The sequence below is a fragment of the Sitodiplosis mosellana genome, unplaced genomic scaffold (assembly GCF_009176505.1).
Source record: "Sitodiplosis mosellana isolate CC-2019 unplaced genomic scaffold, AAFC_SMos_1.0 Smas_scaffold_1, whole genome shotgun sequence".
Lineage (NCBI taxonomy): Eukaryota > Metazoa > Arthropoda > Insecta > Diptera > Cecidomyiidae > Sitodiplosis > Sitodiplosis mosellana.
Window position 1 is genome coordinate 11,348,584 of NW_022595244.1, and position 15,874 is coordinate 11,364,457.

A 15,874-nucleotide genomic window follows, 5' to 3' on the forward strand; every position below is an offset into this window, starting at 1 on the left:
AATTCGCACTCCTTATCAGTTTGTTATCAATGGGAAACATTTGGTTCAAGACTAATAACATCACCATCTCATTACTCAAATATATTTCATCTAATAACTATACTAATAAGCTACCATGCATCTTATTACTCGTTCGACCAATAACATTCTAATAACTATACTCACTAGATATATCAATAGAGTAATAAGATTGCATCTTATTACTACTTATTAGAAGTTACTAGTCATAAGTAGTAAGTATCTTATTAGTCACTATTTATTAGTCCAAACTATAAATCTTTGTACAATTACTTAACGGTGTACTTTCGATGTGTCCTGTTTCAAATGGATATGGTGACTATACGTATACATACTTCCAACAATAGAGCGAGAAAATTAACTACAAACGTATTTATGCATAGGCATTGAGGAATCCCAATTTATATCTTCTGACGGTGTTCAACGTTGTTTTCGCAAGCTCATCGAATTTATTTCGTATTGCTTTGGCGGTGTCATCATCACTCAAAATGTGACTACTTTAACTACTCAACTCTTTTATGAATAATATTTCTCTTTGTAGATTTTGCGTACAGTGTTCAGCTACTACTTGATATTCCGAACATTGGGATCAAGGTGATTTTATTTCAGAGATAAAAAAAACCATTCCACACGTAGAAACTAACCATTTTTGGCAATTCTTTGTAAAGTATGAGAATCAATGAATTTCTCTAGTGGAAACATCAAATATACAAATATAATGATACGTTACAAAAAGTTATAAATAATTTTGAAAAGTAAACAAAAGTTGGTTGAAGCATTTTTTTTCGTCTCTCTTTTGATCATCATTCTGCTTTAGTTCATTGAAGCAAAAACATTTAGTCATACTTAAATTGAAAAAATATTTACTCTATGAAAACTAGATGAAGACGAAACCGAAGCTAGATTTTTGGTTGCTAATTAATAAAAGAATTACATTCAAAGCGAATTCAAACTAAAACTCACCAAAATCTTATCGGAAATTCCCAATCTGTTGGCCGATTTAGAACATTGTTATTAAATGTCGATTTGAATGAATTATATGCTTTTTCTTGTCCAATATAAGTGGATTTATTGATTTCTTTTCATAATTCTATTTACTACGCACACTGCGTTTGTGTTGTTGCAAATTGAACGTTCTCCGTGAAACTTCCTTACAATTCCAATTGACACCCAGCACTTAACTATTTATCCAATAACTTTGCCCCGTTGATATTTCAGCCGCTTCAAAAACAATTAAAAACACTTAACTTAATTACAACCTAATCGTCCCTAGAAGCTTCCGTCTTACATATTGTTGTGAATTCAGTATGTAATTATTATTTTGTTTTTTGTTCCACCGCAGAGAAACTTTTGCTTGTCCAACTGTTTTGAACAAACATAGATTCCCATAAAAATTACGACAACATTCGTTCTACAGTGTCCACTTAAATACAAAAGTTTGTTCAATTAAAACTCTTTGCTTATTTTGTCGCACACATTTGTGAATATTGTCAATACTCAAAATCTTCCAATTAAAAATGCAACGATGAATACAATTATTCAAATTGAATGCAAAAGAAAAATGAATTTGAACTTTTTCTTTGAAATTATAATTATTTTCCGTTTTCGCCTGGAAGCATTGGCATTCATATAAAAGGTAGAAAATGAGCTTTGAGTTAGACAGTACAATAGTTCCAGTTAATTGAGACTCAGCTTTCGATTGGGAAACCCTTTAAGAAGGTACGGACTTAGCTTTATGATAAAATAAATTGGTTTGAATCGGAACTTATCGAAATTCTGAAATTTTTTTTTTCTTCTTGATTAACGTTACTTTGATTCGAAGTATAAAAGTGACGAAGTTTTGCAAGTGAAAAATAAGATGAGAGCCTTCACTTTGTCCACAAATTTTCACATAGCACTTAATGAGTTGAAAAGTGTCGTTCTTCGATTTGAAGTGCATTTTCGTTGGTTACTTCCAGTACGACATGTGTTTTTAAATGAATATCTTCAAATTTCAAATGGGTCGTAAACTTGTATCGTCGCAGTAAATTAGCTAAAACGATTTTAGCTGAGATCATTGCATATTTCATTCCAATACAATTCCTTGCTCCTCCGGAAAAGGGGATGTAAGAGAACGGTGGCCGTTTTGCAATGTTTTCTGGCAGAAATCTATCCGGATCGAATTCAATGGCATTTTCACCCCAAATTTTTGGATTTCGATGTAAATGCAAGATATTGATAAGGACAAAAGCGTTTTTTGGTATTGTTCCCCTCGGCACATCAATGTCAGTAGATGGTTTACGGCCAATGATTGGAATCGGTGGAATTAATCGCATCGATTCTTTTATAACGCGTTCCAAATACTGCATATTGGCCAGTTGAGCGTGGGTCACAACACAGTCGGCTGAGTCGAAAATCGAGCGCAATTCCTCAACAACCGCATCTTGGTGTTTTTGATTAATAGCCAACAATAACAATGTACCAAACACTGTGATCGATGACGTGTCTATACCAGCTATTATCATCAATCTCATTTGATCCAAAGCATTTTCATGCGTAAAAACACCTTCACGTTCTAAAATCAAACACTTTTCTGTTACATTTGCTGTGTTCTCATTTTTAATCTTGTCCAAATAATCGATTCCTTGTGCTTTCATTACATTCAATTCATTTACTTTTCGTTCATATATCTGGTCAATAATCTCATTACATTCCTTTAAACTTCGCTGTTCCTCTCGGCCGATCTTCGACCAACCAAATATCAATTCCAAATGGAACCAAAATCGTAAAATACGATGCTGTACGGCGTTAGTGACCGTTTTCACATGTTGATAGAAGAATTCAGCACGGTCATCACATTGCGTATTCATTTCCGTGCCCATCAACGTTTTGGTAACCGTGTCCATATGACCAATGAAAATAGTTCGATAAAAATCTCCGGGTTCTTTTAGAAATGGCTCCATTTTCATGATTAAGATACGCGATTTATCGTTCAAATTCGGCACAAAATGTTGCAATACTTTTGGATTAAATGCTGCGTTCAGGGCCCGACGATGTGGCTTCCAAATCTCTCTATTCACGGCAAGGAGTGATGATTTGCAGCGAAAAAATTTGTATACGTGTGGTCTATCGAGGCAATCGTCGCTTGTCAAAATTATTTGGATATCTTTTGGCTCTGATACACCGATGGTTAGAATTGGACCCAACCACATTTGAAACGGTGTTGTTTTCACTTTATAAAAAAATTGTGTAAGAACATTGATCGAATCGTCATCAGATTTTCCCATAAAGTGTGCAGCTGCACCAAGAATCGGCATTTGCCCGATTGACTCAAAATTCTGCAATTTTCTTCTGATGAACCATTTTCTCAACTCTTCATAGAGAATAACAATGAACAAAACTATTAAAACTGATATGATTCCATGAATCATTTCGCTGATTTCTTTCGGTACTAAAATTTCAACAGAACCGTCTTTTTTAAACTCACAACCACGACTAAACCAGCAGCCAAAATCAACGATTCATTTTCAATTCTTTTATTAATGACTGTTCTGTCATTACATTTGATCCACGACGCGTCTCTTATGTCTTATATGAACGTAGACGTGAATAATGTTAGTCATCAGTTGCGAATAGAGTATGAGTGATATTAAATATTATTCTTTATTCGGTAAATGTCTTTGCAAATACAGGCGAAGTGGCACTATGACCAATCATTAAGTAATCCGTCTTTATTTCATACTTTATTATGAAAAATTTCGTCTGGTATATTGTTCCAGCACCAATATGAAAATAGACAACTTTATGAAAATTATTGAATAGGTTTTTTTATGATTGGCGTAGAAAAATTTATTATTTGAACGTGTATTATTACCGTTTATTGTAAAAATTTCATTTATATCAAAATGTTTTAAAAGCATCATCGATTCTAATGAATTAGAGTGAGATTTTTCGTGATTGAATTACCATGTACAATTCAATGAATAATTTAAGAAGAACAACCAATTATTCATGGATATCGTTCATCACCAGATACTTAGAATGAACATAAACACATTAAACGTAACGTTTCTATGAATAATAATCACGATATCATGTTTTCTTTTTAGAATCATTGACAACAACAACAAAAACTTTTAACGCTATTTATACCTTATTGAATTCAAACTAGAATAAATTAGAGAGGAGAGAAGAAATCCATTTGCACTTTAATTTGCTCATTCTCCATCAGCATTAAAAAGAACACAACTAAAAATTAAATTAAATTATATAAAGAGCAGCAATCATAATCTGAGAGGGTACATAAATTTGTAGAGATGCATAAATTTTGCAATCAATTTTTTCTTTTCATCCAAACTATTTTGAAGCGATGAAGAACAGGAAAAATTTGCATCTTTTTACTGCCTGGAATTGAAATCATTTTTAATCGCAAAATTGTAATAGTCTATTAGTAATAATTGTTCCCAAAACTTTCTGCTACGCTACTTTGGTAAGGGTGTTGTTCTAAATTGATTCATTGTGTATGTCAAGCGTTCGATTCTCCTTACAAAATATTCAATTTTTCGAAAATAAAGATAACGAGTTCAGTTGTAGTCATTTATTTTTGTTATTATTTTCAATCGTCTACATTTCCACTGAATCCACAAAATGTCCAAAAAAATCTTGCATCGAGATTTGAATACAATGGAATTTGATTGTCAACAATCTCACATTTCGTCATAGAAAATGTGAATTTTTTTACCGAATTCTGATACAGGATGTCAAAACTACTATACTATTTAGTATACATTATTGATTTGGTTAATCAAAAATGAAATTTGTTGTTTAATGGACAAAAGGTCATAGCATTTGGTATAGATGAATCGAAAGGTCATTATTTAGTTGAAACTGGGAAATGTGTCTGAAAATGTCACTGAAGCATAACAATTGACTTGTTTGAAACATGGATATGGAGGTTGTATCGAGGAAATAATACCACTCAAAGTCAAACGAAAATAATAATAAATTAATCAGAACTATACAGATCCGTGAATTGAGTATATTTAATTTGAGTGAACGAAAGAATTAATAAATCTGTATGAAATTCCACGAAACGAAAATGCCTAAAATAACTTCATTATTATGATTTTTTTGATGTTTTGATGATGATTTGTTTATTTTCAATGATTCCCGATTAATTCTATGACATTTAGTTTACGTTGAATTAAAGTCCGTCTTCTACAGTTTTAATGAGTATTGTAGCGTAGAATGAACGAAACCACAAACATTTAAATAGCAGCATGAAATATGAATCGGCATTAGTTCAAGTTTGATAACGTTGCTTGAACGTTCGAAAATTAAACATTTGAAATTATACGAAGAACTATCCGTATACAGATTCAGAAGAGATGGATCCACTCAAGATAAACCATTCAGTTTTTAAGTTTATCGGTGTATGTGACGTTGGAGAAAGCACACCATCGTTGATAAAGCTCAGGAATCAGTTATTCTATTCTATAATGGTGATAATGCATATCATCAACACAACCGCAACCTCGCTCTATTTCCTATTGTACCTGACTGTCGATTACAATGGAGGCATATATGGCCTACTGGCGGCAACGGTTCTAATTTGTAATTTGCATACATTGATCACACTACGATTACATTCAAAGGAAATGAGAACGATATTTTCGACGCTTCGCAGAATTCAACGAGAAAGTAGGTTCACCAATCGAACAGAAAAATAAAAAAAAATTAAATTAAAAATTCACTTTACCACATTTTAGATTTGAATTCGAATGCTTTCCAACCACACTCGTATGCTCACCAGATTGGATCGAAAGTGACCACATTTTTCGTTAAAATCTACGGTCCGGTTTATTTAGGGCTCGTCGCATTTATTTCGGTAACTGAGTTGATACAATGCTACCTTAATAATCAACTATTTGAAAAGCATCCCACATGCCTCCACATCATATACAGATATGTACTGCCTTGGGACCAGTCCACACTTACCGGATACTTTCGGACATTAACTTATATGGCATGCTTCTCTGGCGCTTATTTTTTGTTGAACGCAATGTTTTTAGCCGCATTTGTCGTCATTTGCCTTCAATTCGATTCTTTACGAACTCACTTTGAAAACATTATATTGGAATTGAAGAAGATAAACGAAAAAGATAAGGAAAATGCTGTAAAAATCAAGAAAGTCCTATGCAATGCCATTCGATTCCACATTTTAATGAAGGAGTAAGTTTTTTTTCGCTTACTGTTGAATATAACTAGTTCACCGGTTCATTTTTCGAACTATTGTAGTACATTTACACATGTACAAGAGACATTCACGGGATGCATTTTTGTGCAATTGCTGGGCGGTGTGCTTTTTATGTCGACGTCGATGTTTCAAATGGATTTGGTTTGTTTGTTTGTCTATCTTACAATCTGACGAAAAATAATATATAACTAACATTGAATGTTATCTATACAGGCACTAAGAAATCCCAGTGTATTCATTTTAAGTTCTCTTAATGTTCTTTTTACGAGCTCATCGAACTTGTACTTATATTGCTTCGGCGGTATGGTTGTAACTGATAACGCCCTAAAATACGCGGATATATTATTTGATTCAGATTGGCATGAAATGCCCAATGAGCTTCAAAAGTATTTTATTATCATGATTGCCGAAACACAGCGACCAATTTATCTAGATGGATACGGAATCATTCGAGTCAGTCTAGAAGGGTTCTCGAAAGTAAGACACACAACTTTTGTCACCATTGAAGTATTTGATTGAACATTTTTTTTCTTCAGATTTTACGTACAGTCTGCAGCTACTATTTGATGTTCAGAACATTGGCCAATTGAAGAGATTATTTACAAAAAAAAAACAATTAATAATCACACATTCAACTTGACACAAATTATTCTGATTGAAAAAATAAAATTGAAACACGTTAGTTCTGCACGTAGACAAATAATTAGTTTGTTGATGGAAGAAAATTCCTTTCAAAGAAACATGTTTTGATGGTTTGCTCAAATTTCCATCGATAAGTCAGACCGTCTCTCTGTCTCAGACGGAATATAGCCATATATATGAAAAGATGATGGGAAGTTTTGTTGAGAGAATGAATATGTGAAATATTCAAACGAAAAGCAAAATTACACTTATGTAATACTGTAATAATCAATAAATAAATCATTGTGTTTATATTATAGCACATATTATGCAAATGCCTTTAGTTCAAACGAAAATTCTCGATTGAATAATAATCGATAGCATAAAATTGAGAATAAAAGTTTCAAAAGGCACGCACAGTACATAAGAGCTAATGCACCTCTAATGATTACGGCAGCCTTTCTGATCATGAAAATAGTAAACAATACAGCGGCACCTGGGGACTAAGTGCAACGTGTCATACTTTCAACGTTTGAATTACACAGACGCACTTACACAGACGCATACTTGTTACAGCAAACTATGTGCATGATTCTCTATTTCTCCAACCAGTCGCCAGGTGCCGCTTTATTGTTCTTGTTTGACGTTTCCTATCTATTTGTACAGACGATCAGAGAGGCTGGATTACGGAGAGTTAGCTGGTAGTCATTCTTCGAGCTCTCACATGCTCAAAACACATTTGACAGGCAAGCGAAAGTGTATTACTCGAATATGTTCTAGTGTTTGAGGCGAACACATACAATTTCTATTATTTGGAAATGCTAAATGATTAAATGACTAGTCTAGACGTTGATATTTAAATTTCTATCGATTTGATATGATTCATTTTGAAATGAAAATAGTTTTATCGATGGTCAAAACATGAGATTTTTATTTTCAATTCGAACTTTAACACCAAATCCATTCGTGTTCGATATTGGATGAACAAAGGATATATAAATGGCTGAAAAACACCAGAAAATGTGCCAGTTTTATCCCAGATCTAGTCAATTAAACAGACTAAAAGCTTTGACTTGGAATAGATTCAGACAAGTTGTTGACATAAAATTTGAGAAAAATGAGTCCTTTAAAACTGAATCAGTTTGTGTTAACGTTGATCGGTGTTTGTGCTGACGAAGAAAATGCACCAGCAGCGAAAAAAATCAGAAATCTTTTTTTCTACACACTGTTGGTCGTAATGCACATCATCAATATTACAGCAACGTCCCTTTATTTCATCAAATTCATATCTACCGACTACGATGGTGCAATTTATGGACTGCTAGCTGCAACCGTTTTATCCGCTATGCTGTACATTTTGATCACATTGCGGTATCATTCGAAACAATTGCGGTCAATTTTTTCAACGCTTGATGCCATTTACAAGGAATGTAAGTAATTAATGTATGTAATATACACATGAACATTTTCAATTATTTTTGATTTAATTTAATTAAAATTCATTTCTGTTTTTCCATACTGATTTGATTGCACTAAACTTTAGATGAAAATACAAAGCCATTCAGAACATCGTCATATGCCAATCGAATTGCCAAAATTGTGTCACTTTTATTCATAACCTTGTATACACCTGGATTTTTGATTATGTCGGTTTTTGCCACATCAGTAGACGTATTGCGCTGCTATTTGCAGGACAGTTTGACCAACATCGATTGCCTTTTCACTCCTTACCGTTATGTGTAAAGCTGAGCATACAATTCTGGTCAAAATGAGTTCTAGTTATTCTTTTCCCTATTTTTCATAAAGGTTACCTTGGGATGAAAGTAAATTTTCGGGCCTGTTTTATACGTTTTTGTACTCGATTTTCTTTGCTGGTGCATACTTCCTTTTGAATGCATACTTTCTCTCGGCATTCGTTACGATGTGTGTTCAATTTCATTCATTTCGTCTACATTTTGAAGAAATTCTTGCGAAATTGAATGAAGTGTCGCAGAAAGATGCTGAATATGATGCGAAAGTAAAGAGCATCCTCTGTGAAGGGATAAAATTCCATATTTCAGTGAAAAAGTAAGTTTTTTTAAAAACAACAAAAAAGTAAGTTTAGAAAAAAAACAGCAACCTACGTGAATGGAACTGTATTTGCAGGTTATTTGTGGAAATGGCTGAAAGTTTTAGCGGGACTTTATTTGTTCAGCTTTTGGGTGGTGTTATTTTTATGTCAACCAGTATTTTTCAAACGGAAATGGTGAGATTATGAATGTCGGAAGTTCTTGTAAAAAATATTGATTGTGTCTCCGTTAACAGGCCCTCAGAAGTCCGAATATTTATATTTTGACCGTCATGAATGTATTGGGTGCTAGTGTTGCAAATCTTTACCTTTATTGCTTTGCTGGCGCGATTGTCACCAATAATTGTCTACTGTTCGCTAATGCTTTGTTTCAATCAAGCTGGCATAAGATGCCGAACAATTTTCAAAAATATTTTATCATAATGATTGCGGAAACACAACAGCCAATGTACCTAGAAGGCTATGGTATTCTCAGGGTCAGTTTGGAAGCATTTACCAAGGTGAAATATGTGAAATATGTTCCACTCAACTTTTATTATTATTATCATAAATTACAGATGCTGCGTGCCGTTTTTAGCTATTACTTGATGTTCAGAACTTTGTCGGTCAAATAAAACTGATGATTTTCTGGCTTTTTTGATGGAAATTAAAAATATTTTTTCATTAGTAAAACTCACTTTGTTATGTTGATCCAAATGAATATTCCTTTGGAGTAAATGATATAAATTCAAATCAAGAAATCACGTCGAACTTGCGGTCTATAATACATCCATGTATTTGTTCTGGAATCGAGTGACAATGGCGCCCGCTGCATAATCGATTGCGAATTTGCTATGTTTGTATGTTACACATCCGTGTAACGTTTGACAGAACGGAGTGTTTACATGATTGTTTCGCCATTAGCCTTAGATTATCCAGGTGGTGTTTGCGCCCGATGTCAGCTGTCAAATTCACATCGCAAGTCAGACGTGAAAGAAATGCAATTAGGTTTTTTGACATTTTATTTAGAATAAAAAGTCAATGGACTTATACAAATTCAAATTTCCAATCTTCAATCAACCCATTTACTCAGGTTTCTTATTTTGTTTTTAAAATGCATGAAACTTCCAAAAAGGCCTCAAATTTTGATGAACTGCATTATTACTTTTTAACAGATAGCTCGTTTGTTCGTTTTATAAAATTCGGCGTTTTCAATGCACATGTGCACTGCCGCGGCTATGAAATCCATACTGACGACAACATTCGATCTGCCTCTAGTGGTCATACACACAACACACGCTGAGCGGTCAATATGTATAACACACAATACAGACACGCTAGCATAGTATTTATACGGTTTGAGCGAATGGCTACTTGATTATTGGCCATGCATACGCTTATGTGATTGAAATTTTCAACTATCACCACAAGCGTCGTGTCAGTAGAGCTCGTCTAATGATTACATTGGAAATACGTGTTATTGTTGTTGTAGCTTCATCGCCGTGTGCACTGCAAGCTGCAGCTTATTGTCAAAATTATTTTGCATGCCATTTACTCCCCTTTCTAATGGTTTTACGCACATGATTGCTTTTTTAATAGTATTCAGCGGCACATGGTAGACCATGATGGCCGATTCTGAAAATCGGGGTTTTAGGCTGAACGCCTCTACCGATTTTCCTCAAAGAACGAATCAAAGAACCGTACAACTGACAATTTGTGCTACTTTTTATTATAACAGCATACGCTGCTCATGACACTTCATTGAACGTACGCACCAGTGAATTTACGGCAAGTGTTCGTTGCTTTTGCTATATAATCGGCGATGTGTAGTCCATGAACTCTTTGCAGAGATGCGCGCGCTCGAAATTTCCAGCAGGGGGTAAAATTGAATTCAGAGCGATTGACAGGGGGGAGGGGATCGATATTTTTTTCAGAGTTTGGGGGGGGGGGCAAAGCAATTCTCGAACATACAAGGGGAGAGAGAAACCAGTAAAATACAATTTTCAGTCCTAGGTAATAAAATTGTTTCAATATTTCATTGATATATGTATTATGTGTTATTTAACGTACAAAATAGTTCGAAAACATCTTGGAAAATGGAATATTTTATGAGATATTTCTAAGTAATAAAATCGTTTCAATATTGAATTGATATACGTATTATGTATATTAATAAGAAATTTGTCTTATTACCGAAATTTCTTTTCGAATACCATTTTCCAGCTAGCAAACAAATATGTTCTTCCTTTTGATGACCAAGCAATTGTTTTTAGTCATACTGCGAAATCAATTTTTTCAATTACACATCGGTTCTGTTTACTCTTAAAAACTGTTTGTATTTATCAACTGTTTGGATATTCATTTTTTTTTCTCTTTTATCTTTCTCTCTTCACGGATCCGATGTGTAAAAATCGGTGTTTGGTCTTGATTATACTCAGAACAAGAGAGTGAATACACAAAAAAAATTCAAAAAAACTTGGGGGGGGGGGGTAAATTTCTGGTAAGTAAACAAAAAAGTGATCACGTAAAAACCAGCCTAAAATGGCCATTTTCGCTTTGGAGGGAGCCTAAAACACGAAACCCCCCCCTCGCGCATGTCTGAACTCTTTGTGACGACATGAAATGGCTCCATGAATGCCTATTGGGTCTACTTCAAAACCGTCCAAATGTCGGAATCGGTTTTTGTACCAAGGCTTCGTGATAGTATAACTTAGCACGCCGTATATTTAATGCTCGGCATAATATGCCAGCATATCGCACATACACAGCTGGCGCAAACACTTCTCTCGTGCGCAAACGATTGAGTACACATCAGATTTTGTATGCGTTTTGTTTTGCGTACGAGAGAAGTGTGTACGGCAGCTGTGTGTGTGCGATATGCTGGCATATTATGCCGAGCATTAAATATACGGCGTGCTAAGGTTTACTATCACGAAGCCTTGTTTTGTACAGCAAGTACAATAAATCAGGTCTTAACATTGTGTTATCGTGGTATCGTTGTTTTATCTTGCACGCCAATATCATTTCCTTTCGCCGATTTTGTGAACAGCAAGTAAAAAAAAACATCATCAGCATCCAAATCATAGAGGAATACATGACCATTTGGCTATTTTTCACAGCTAGGTGAACTGCAAACGTGACGTTGCTCCGATAGTTGCTCACTCGAAAAATAACCAAGGCAGTGAACTTTAGTTGCAATATAAATCTCGGTTCATTCAAACAAATTCGTTCAGTTTGCTGCAACTGATTGAACAGCCTGTATGCAATGAAATCAAGCCTTTCTGCTATGATTCGAATGACTCTGATAACTGTTCTGTCTGTCTTCAGGTCATGAATCGCATTTGCATTGACGGCAAGTTCAAGTTTCGAATTATCACCTGTGATTTGCCAACCATCGACTTTCGATTGGTGATCGTCAATCAAATCAGTCGGCAATATTATGCGAATTTTGTCCCAGTTGCAATCATTTGGGCGAATGCTCCAGATTTCATCTTTTCAACGTCGAATTCGGGAATGTCAACACGATTTTGCTTAAAACTAGCCACTGATATTTTACAATAAACTTTTTTTGGTGAATTCACTTTTGTTGGCACAATTTTTGGAATGCATAATTTAAATGTCTCTGACAAATGGGCGCATCATATGTGCACATTCGGTGGCATATGGATTTGTTTTGTCCAACTCGCTAAAAAGTTTCGTAATCATATCTAGAAGATTTTCTGCCGCCCGCAAAAAAAAATTCGCGTCCGTAATTTGTTCGGTTTTTTTCAGATGACAAAACTTATTGTTCATTCGCATACATTCTTGTAAATCAGCACTTGTTTGTGGCCCCTCTTGTGTTTGTGTGCGTTCAGATGTGCTGTTGCGAGCCGCTTTGAGATCATTTTCACCGTTGCTAGTAGTGTGATTGTTTTCGGGCAAATGTGTTGAATACATAAGGCAAATGCTAGACCCCTAACGCCATCTATTGATTTTTGTAGAAATCATTAAAAGTACTGAGCTTCATGTCAAGTCTACTGTTAAGTAGAATTACCACTCATATTGAACCAAGTAGTTAGTACCATAATGATTTCTACAGAACTCAATAGATGTCGTTAGGGTCTTGCATGGGCCCTACGATTTTTACTAAAATGCATTCGAAATATAAAGCCAGGAGTATCGATAGATTCACCGGGAAATTTGACATTTCAATATAAATTCGCCCGGAATAACTTCATATATACTGGCGTTGACATAATATTAACGTTCCATCCAGAACTATATATATTTTCCCGGTGATGAGTTCATTTTACCGCCCGAAATGACAGATGGCATTACTACGATCGTATTTTTCTATTGCAAGCCAGCAGCTTGCGATGATGTAGGTCACCAATACCGTTCTCTGTTTCACGCATAGAATGGGTTTAAATGTTGTATTTTTAAATGATTTTTTATTTTCATTGGAAAGTACACATTTCAAACTTCATTTTAGAAAGAAAAAAGTTGACTCATATAGGGAGGGAGATAGAACACGAAAAAAATATCAAAAGTCACTGGTCGAAAAATCACTGGTTAAATTGTAGAAGATACTAACTTTCTATATACTTCATTATCATTACACAGCAAAAAATAAAAGTCTACATTTGGGCGTTTTTTCAGCTAAAGACTCATTTTAGCCGATATTTCTGCTAGTACCTTGAGCTACAGGCGAAATTCCGCTTATAATCTAGTCGATATTTCGTCTGAATTTCCGTTTGCTAGGCAAAATATAGGACTGGGCGCCTCTACCAGTCGAAATTCCGCCTAAATGTGGACATTTATTTTTGACTGTGTAGATTTGCTTATATTTTCCTTCAAATGTTTAGAACTTGTGTTGTCCCCAATGTCGGGCCAATTTTCGAATTCGCACACAGAAAAGAATCCCCGGAAATTTTGGGTGTTCGCCGTAAAATTTGACATTTATATTTCTATATACATTTTACCGGCAACACTTCAATTTTCCGGGCGATGACATATTTTCGAACATTTTATCAAATACTATGTATATTTTACCGCTTGAAATGACAGATGGCGCTAATTTCTATTGGAATATTTGAAATTATGTCATCGCCCGGAAAATTCAAGTGTTGCCGGTAAAATGTATATAGAAATTTATATATAAATGTCAAATTTTACGGCGAACACCTAAAATTTCCGGGGATTCTTTTCTGTGTGCGTTGATAATGCTCAGTGAGCACTCCATATACACCATTTAAATGCCAATGCTCTATGTAAATATGTAATGTCGCGACGATTTAAAAGGCAGAAGAAATGAGTTTTATGTTCTAATGTATAAAATTAATGCAGACGAGGTTGTCTGAGTTTAAAGTTCAAAATGGCTCAATCGATTTCTCTCGTCGTTTATTCTTTGAACTTTGAAAATTTTAGGTTGAACAAAGTTTCGTTTTTCTATCAAATTTGATTGAAAAAAGAGTTAAATAGCAGCCCTCAACACGGATCTTGTTAGTTTCATCAGAAATCTTTTTGTTTAAAGTCCAATTTCCAAACGTAAAAAATTAACTAGTTACGTTTTATTCTCGGGATGACTCCCCTCAAGTTGAATTGAGCTGTTGATGAAAATACGCGCATTCCGAAAAGAATTCGAATTTTGTTGTTCTATGCATTGATGATTTTACTGCATCTGATCAACATTGCTGTGTGTTCGCTCTACTTCATTAAATACATCTCGATCGATTAATATGGAGCAATTGGTATTTTTTGGGGAGATTTTAGTATTTTTTGGGGAGGTTTCTGTTTCACCCAATATTTTCAACGCTACATGCAATTCATAAAAATGGTAACGTTCTTCATTTAAATGAAACGTTCGCGATTAATATCGAATAATGCTATTTCTTTTGCAAATGCAGACACATTTGAGATATCGTCGTACACTGAACGAGTTGGTAAACTCATCTCACTTCTATTCATAACTTTGTATACTCCTGGATTTTTTATCATATCAGTGGCAGTCACATTAATGGATGTATTGCGTTGTTATTTCCATGATGTAAAGTGTCTTCTAACACCATATAAATACGTGTAACTCAAATTAATCAATCAATCTTCAACAGTCTGAGTAATTGAATGACACAAAAATTGCATTATAATTAATATAATAGCTAATTAGCTTACCTTGGACTGAAGACACCGGTTCGTTTGCATTTCGTATATTTGTTATCGAAAATCAATGATATTTCCAATGATGATATCGTGTATGAGATAAAATCAAAAGGAATCCTGTGCGATGTTATTCGTTTTCATAATACGGTGAACATGTAAGATTGTATTTGGGTGTGCCATTGCAAAAGATAGACAAAATCCAAACGTTTTTAATCAATTTGTACCCAATTGTTTGGCGGTGTGATTTTTATGTCGGCCAGCATTTTTCAAGCGGAGACGATGAGTCCGAGCAATCAAATTTGAAAACCGAGAAACCAATTTGTGAATATTGATTTGATTTTTATGTGTAGGCTCTTCGAAATTCAAATTTGTATATTGTAACGGTTATAAATGTGATTTTCACCAGCGCAGCGAATTTGTTCTGTTTTGCTGATGGCGTTGTTACTGATAACTGTAGACGGTTTTCTGACGATTTATTCGATTCGAATTGGTTTAAAATGTCAAATATTGTTCAAAAGTGCTTCATCGTTATGATTGCAGAAGCCCAGAGCCTGATGTATCTCGACGGATATGGCCTCATTCGATTGAGCATGGAATAATTTGGAAAAGTAACATATTTCATAGTGAGACGTGCAGCTTGTAATGAATAATCATTCATGTTTTATTTCAGATGCTACGCACTGTACTCAGCTACTTTATTATGTTCAGAACGTTATCATTCTAAGATGAAATACACATCAATCAAATCTTCAACACCGTTTATGATGTATAACGACACATTGAATATTCAATATTATCGGTCATTTTGTTCACAC

General features: G+C 34.5%; 1 protein-coding gene across 1 annotated transcript; it reads right to left on the reverse strand.

Moving 5' to 3' along the window:
* Positions 1-1,916: 1,916 nt before the first annotated feature.
* Positions 1,917-2,960, reverse strand: LOC129579581 (probable cytochrome P450 313a4). Its single transcript, XM_055469736.1, has one exon. The coding sequence runs from the start codon at positions 2,958-2,960 to the stop codon at positions 1,917-1,919; it is 1,044 nt and encodes a 347-aa protein (XP_055325711.1).
* Between the last annotated feature and the right edge of the window lie 12,914 nt (positions 2,961-15,874).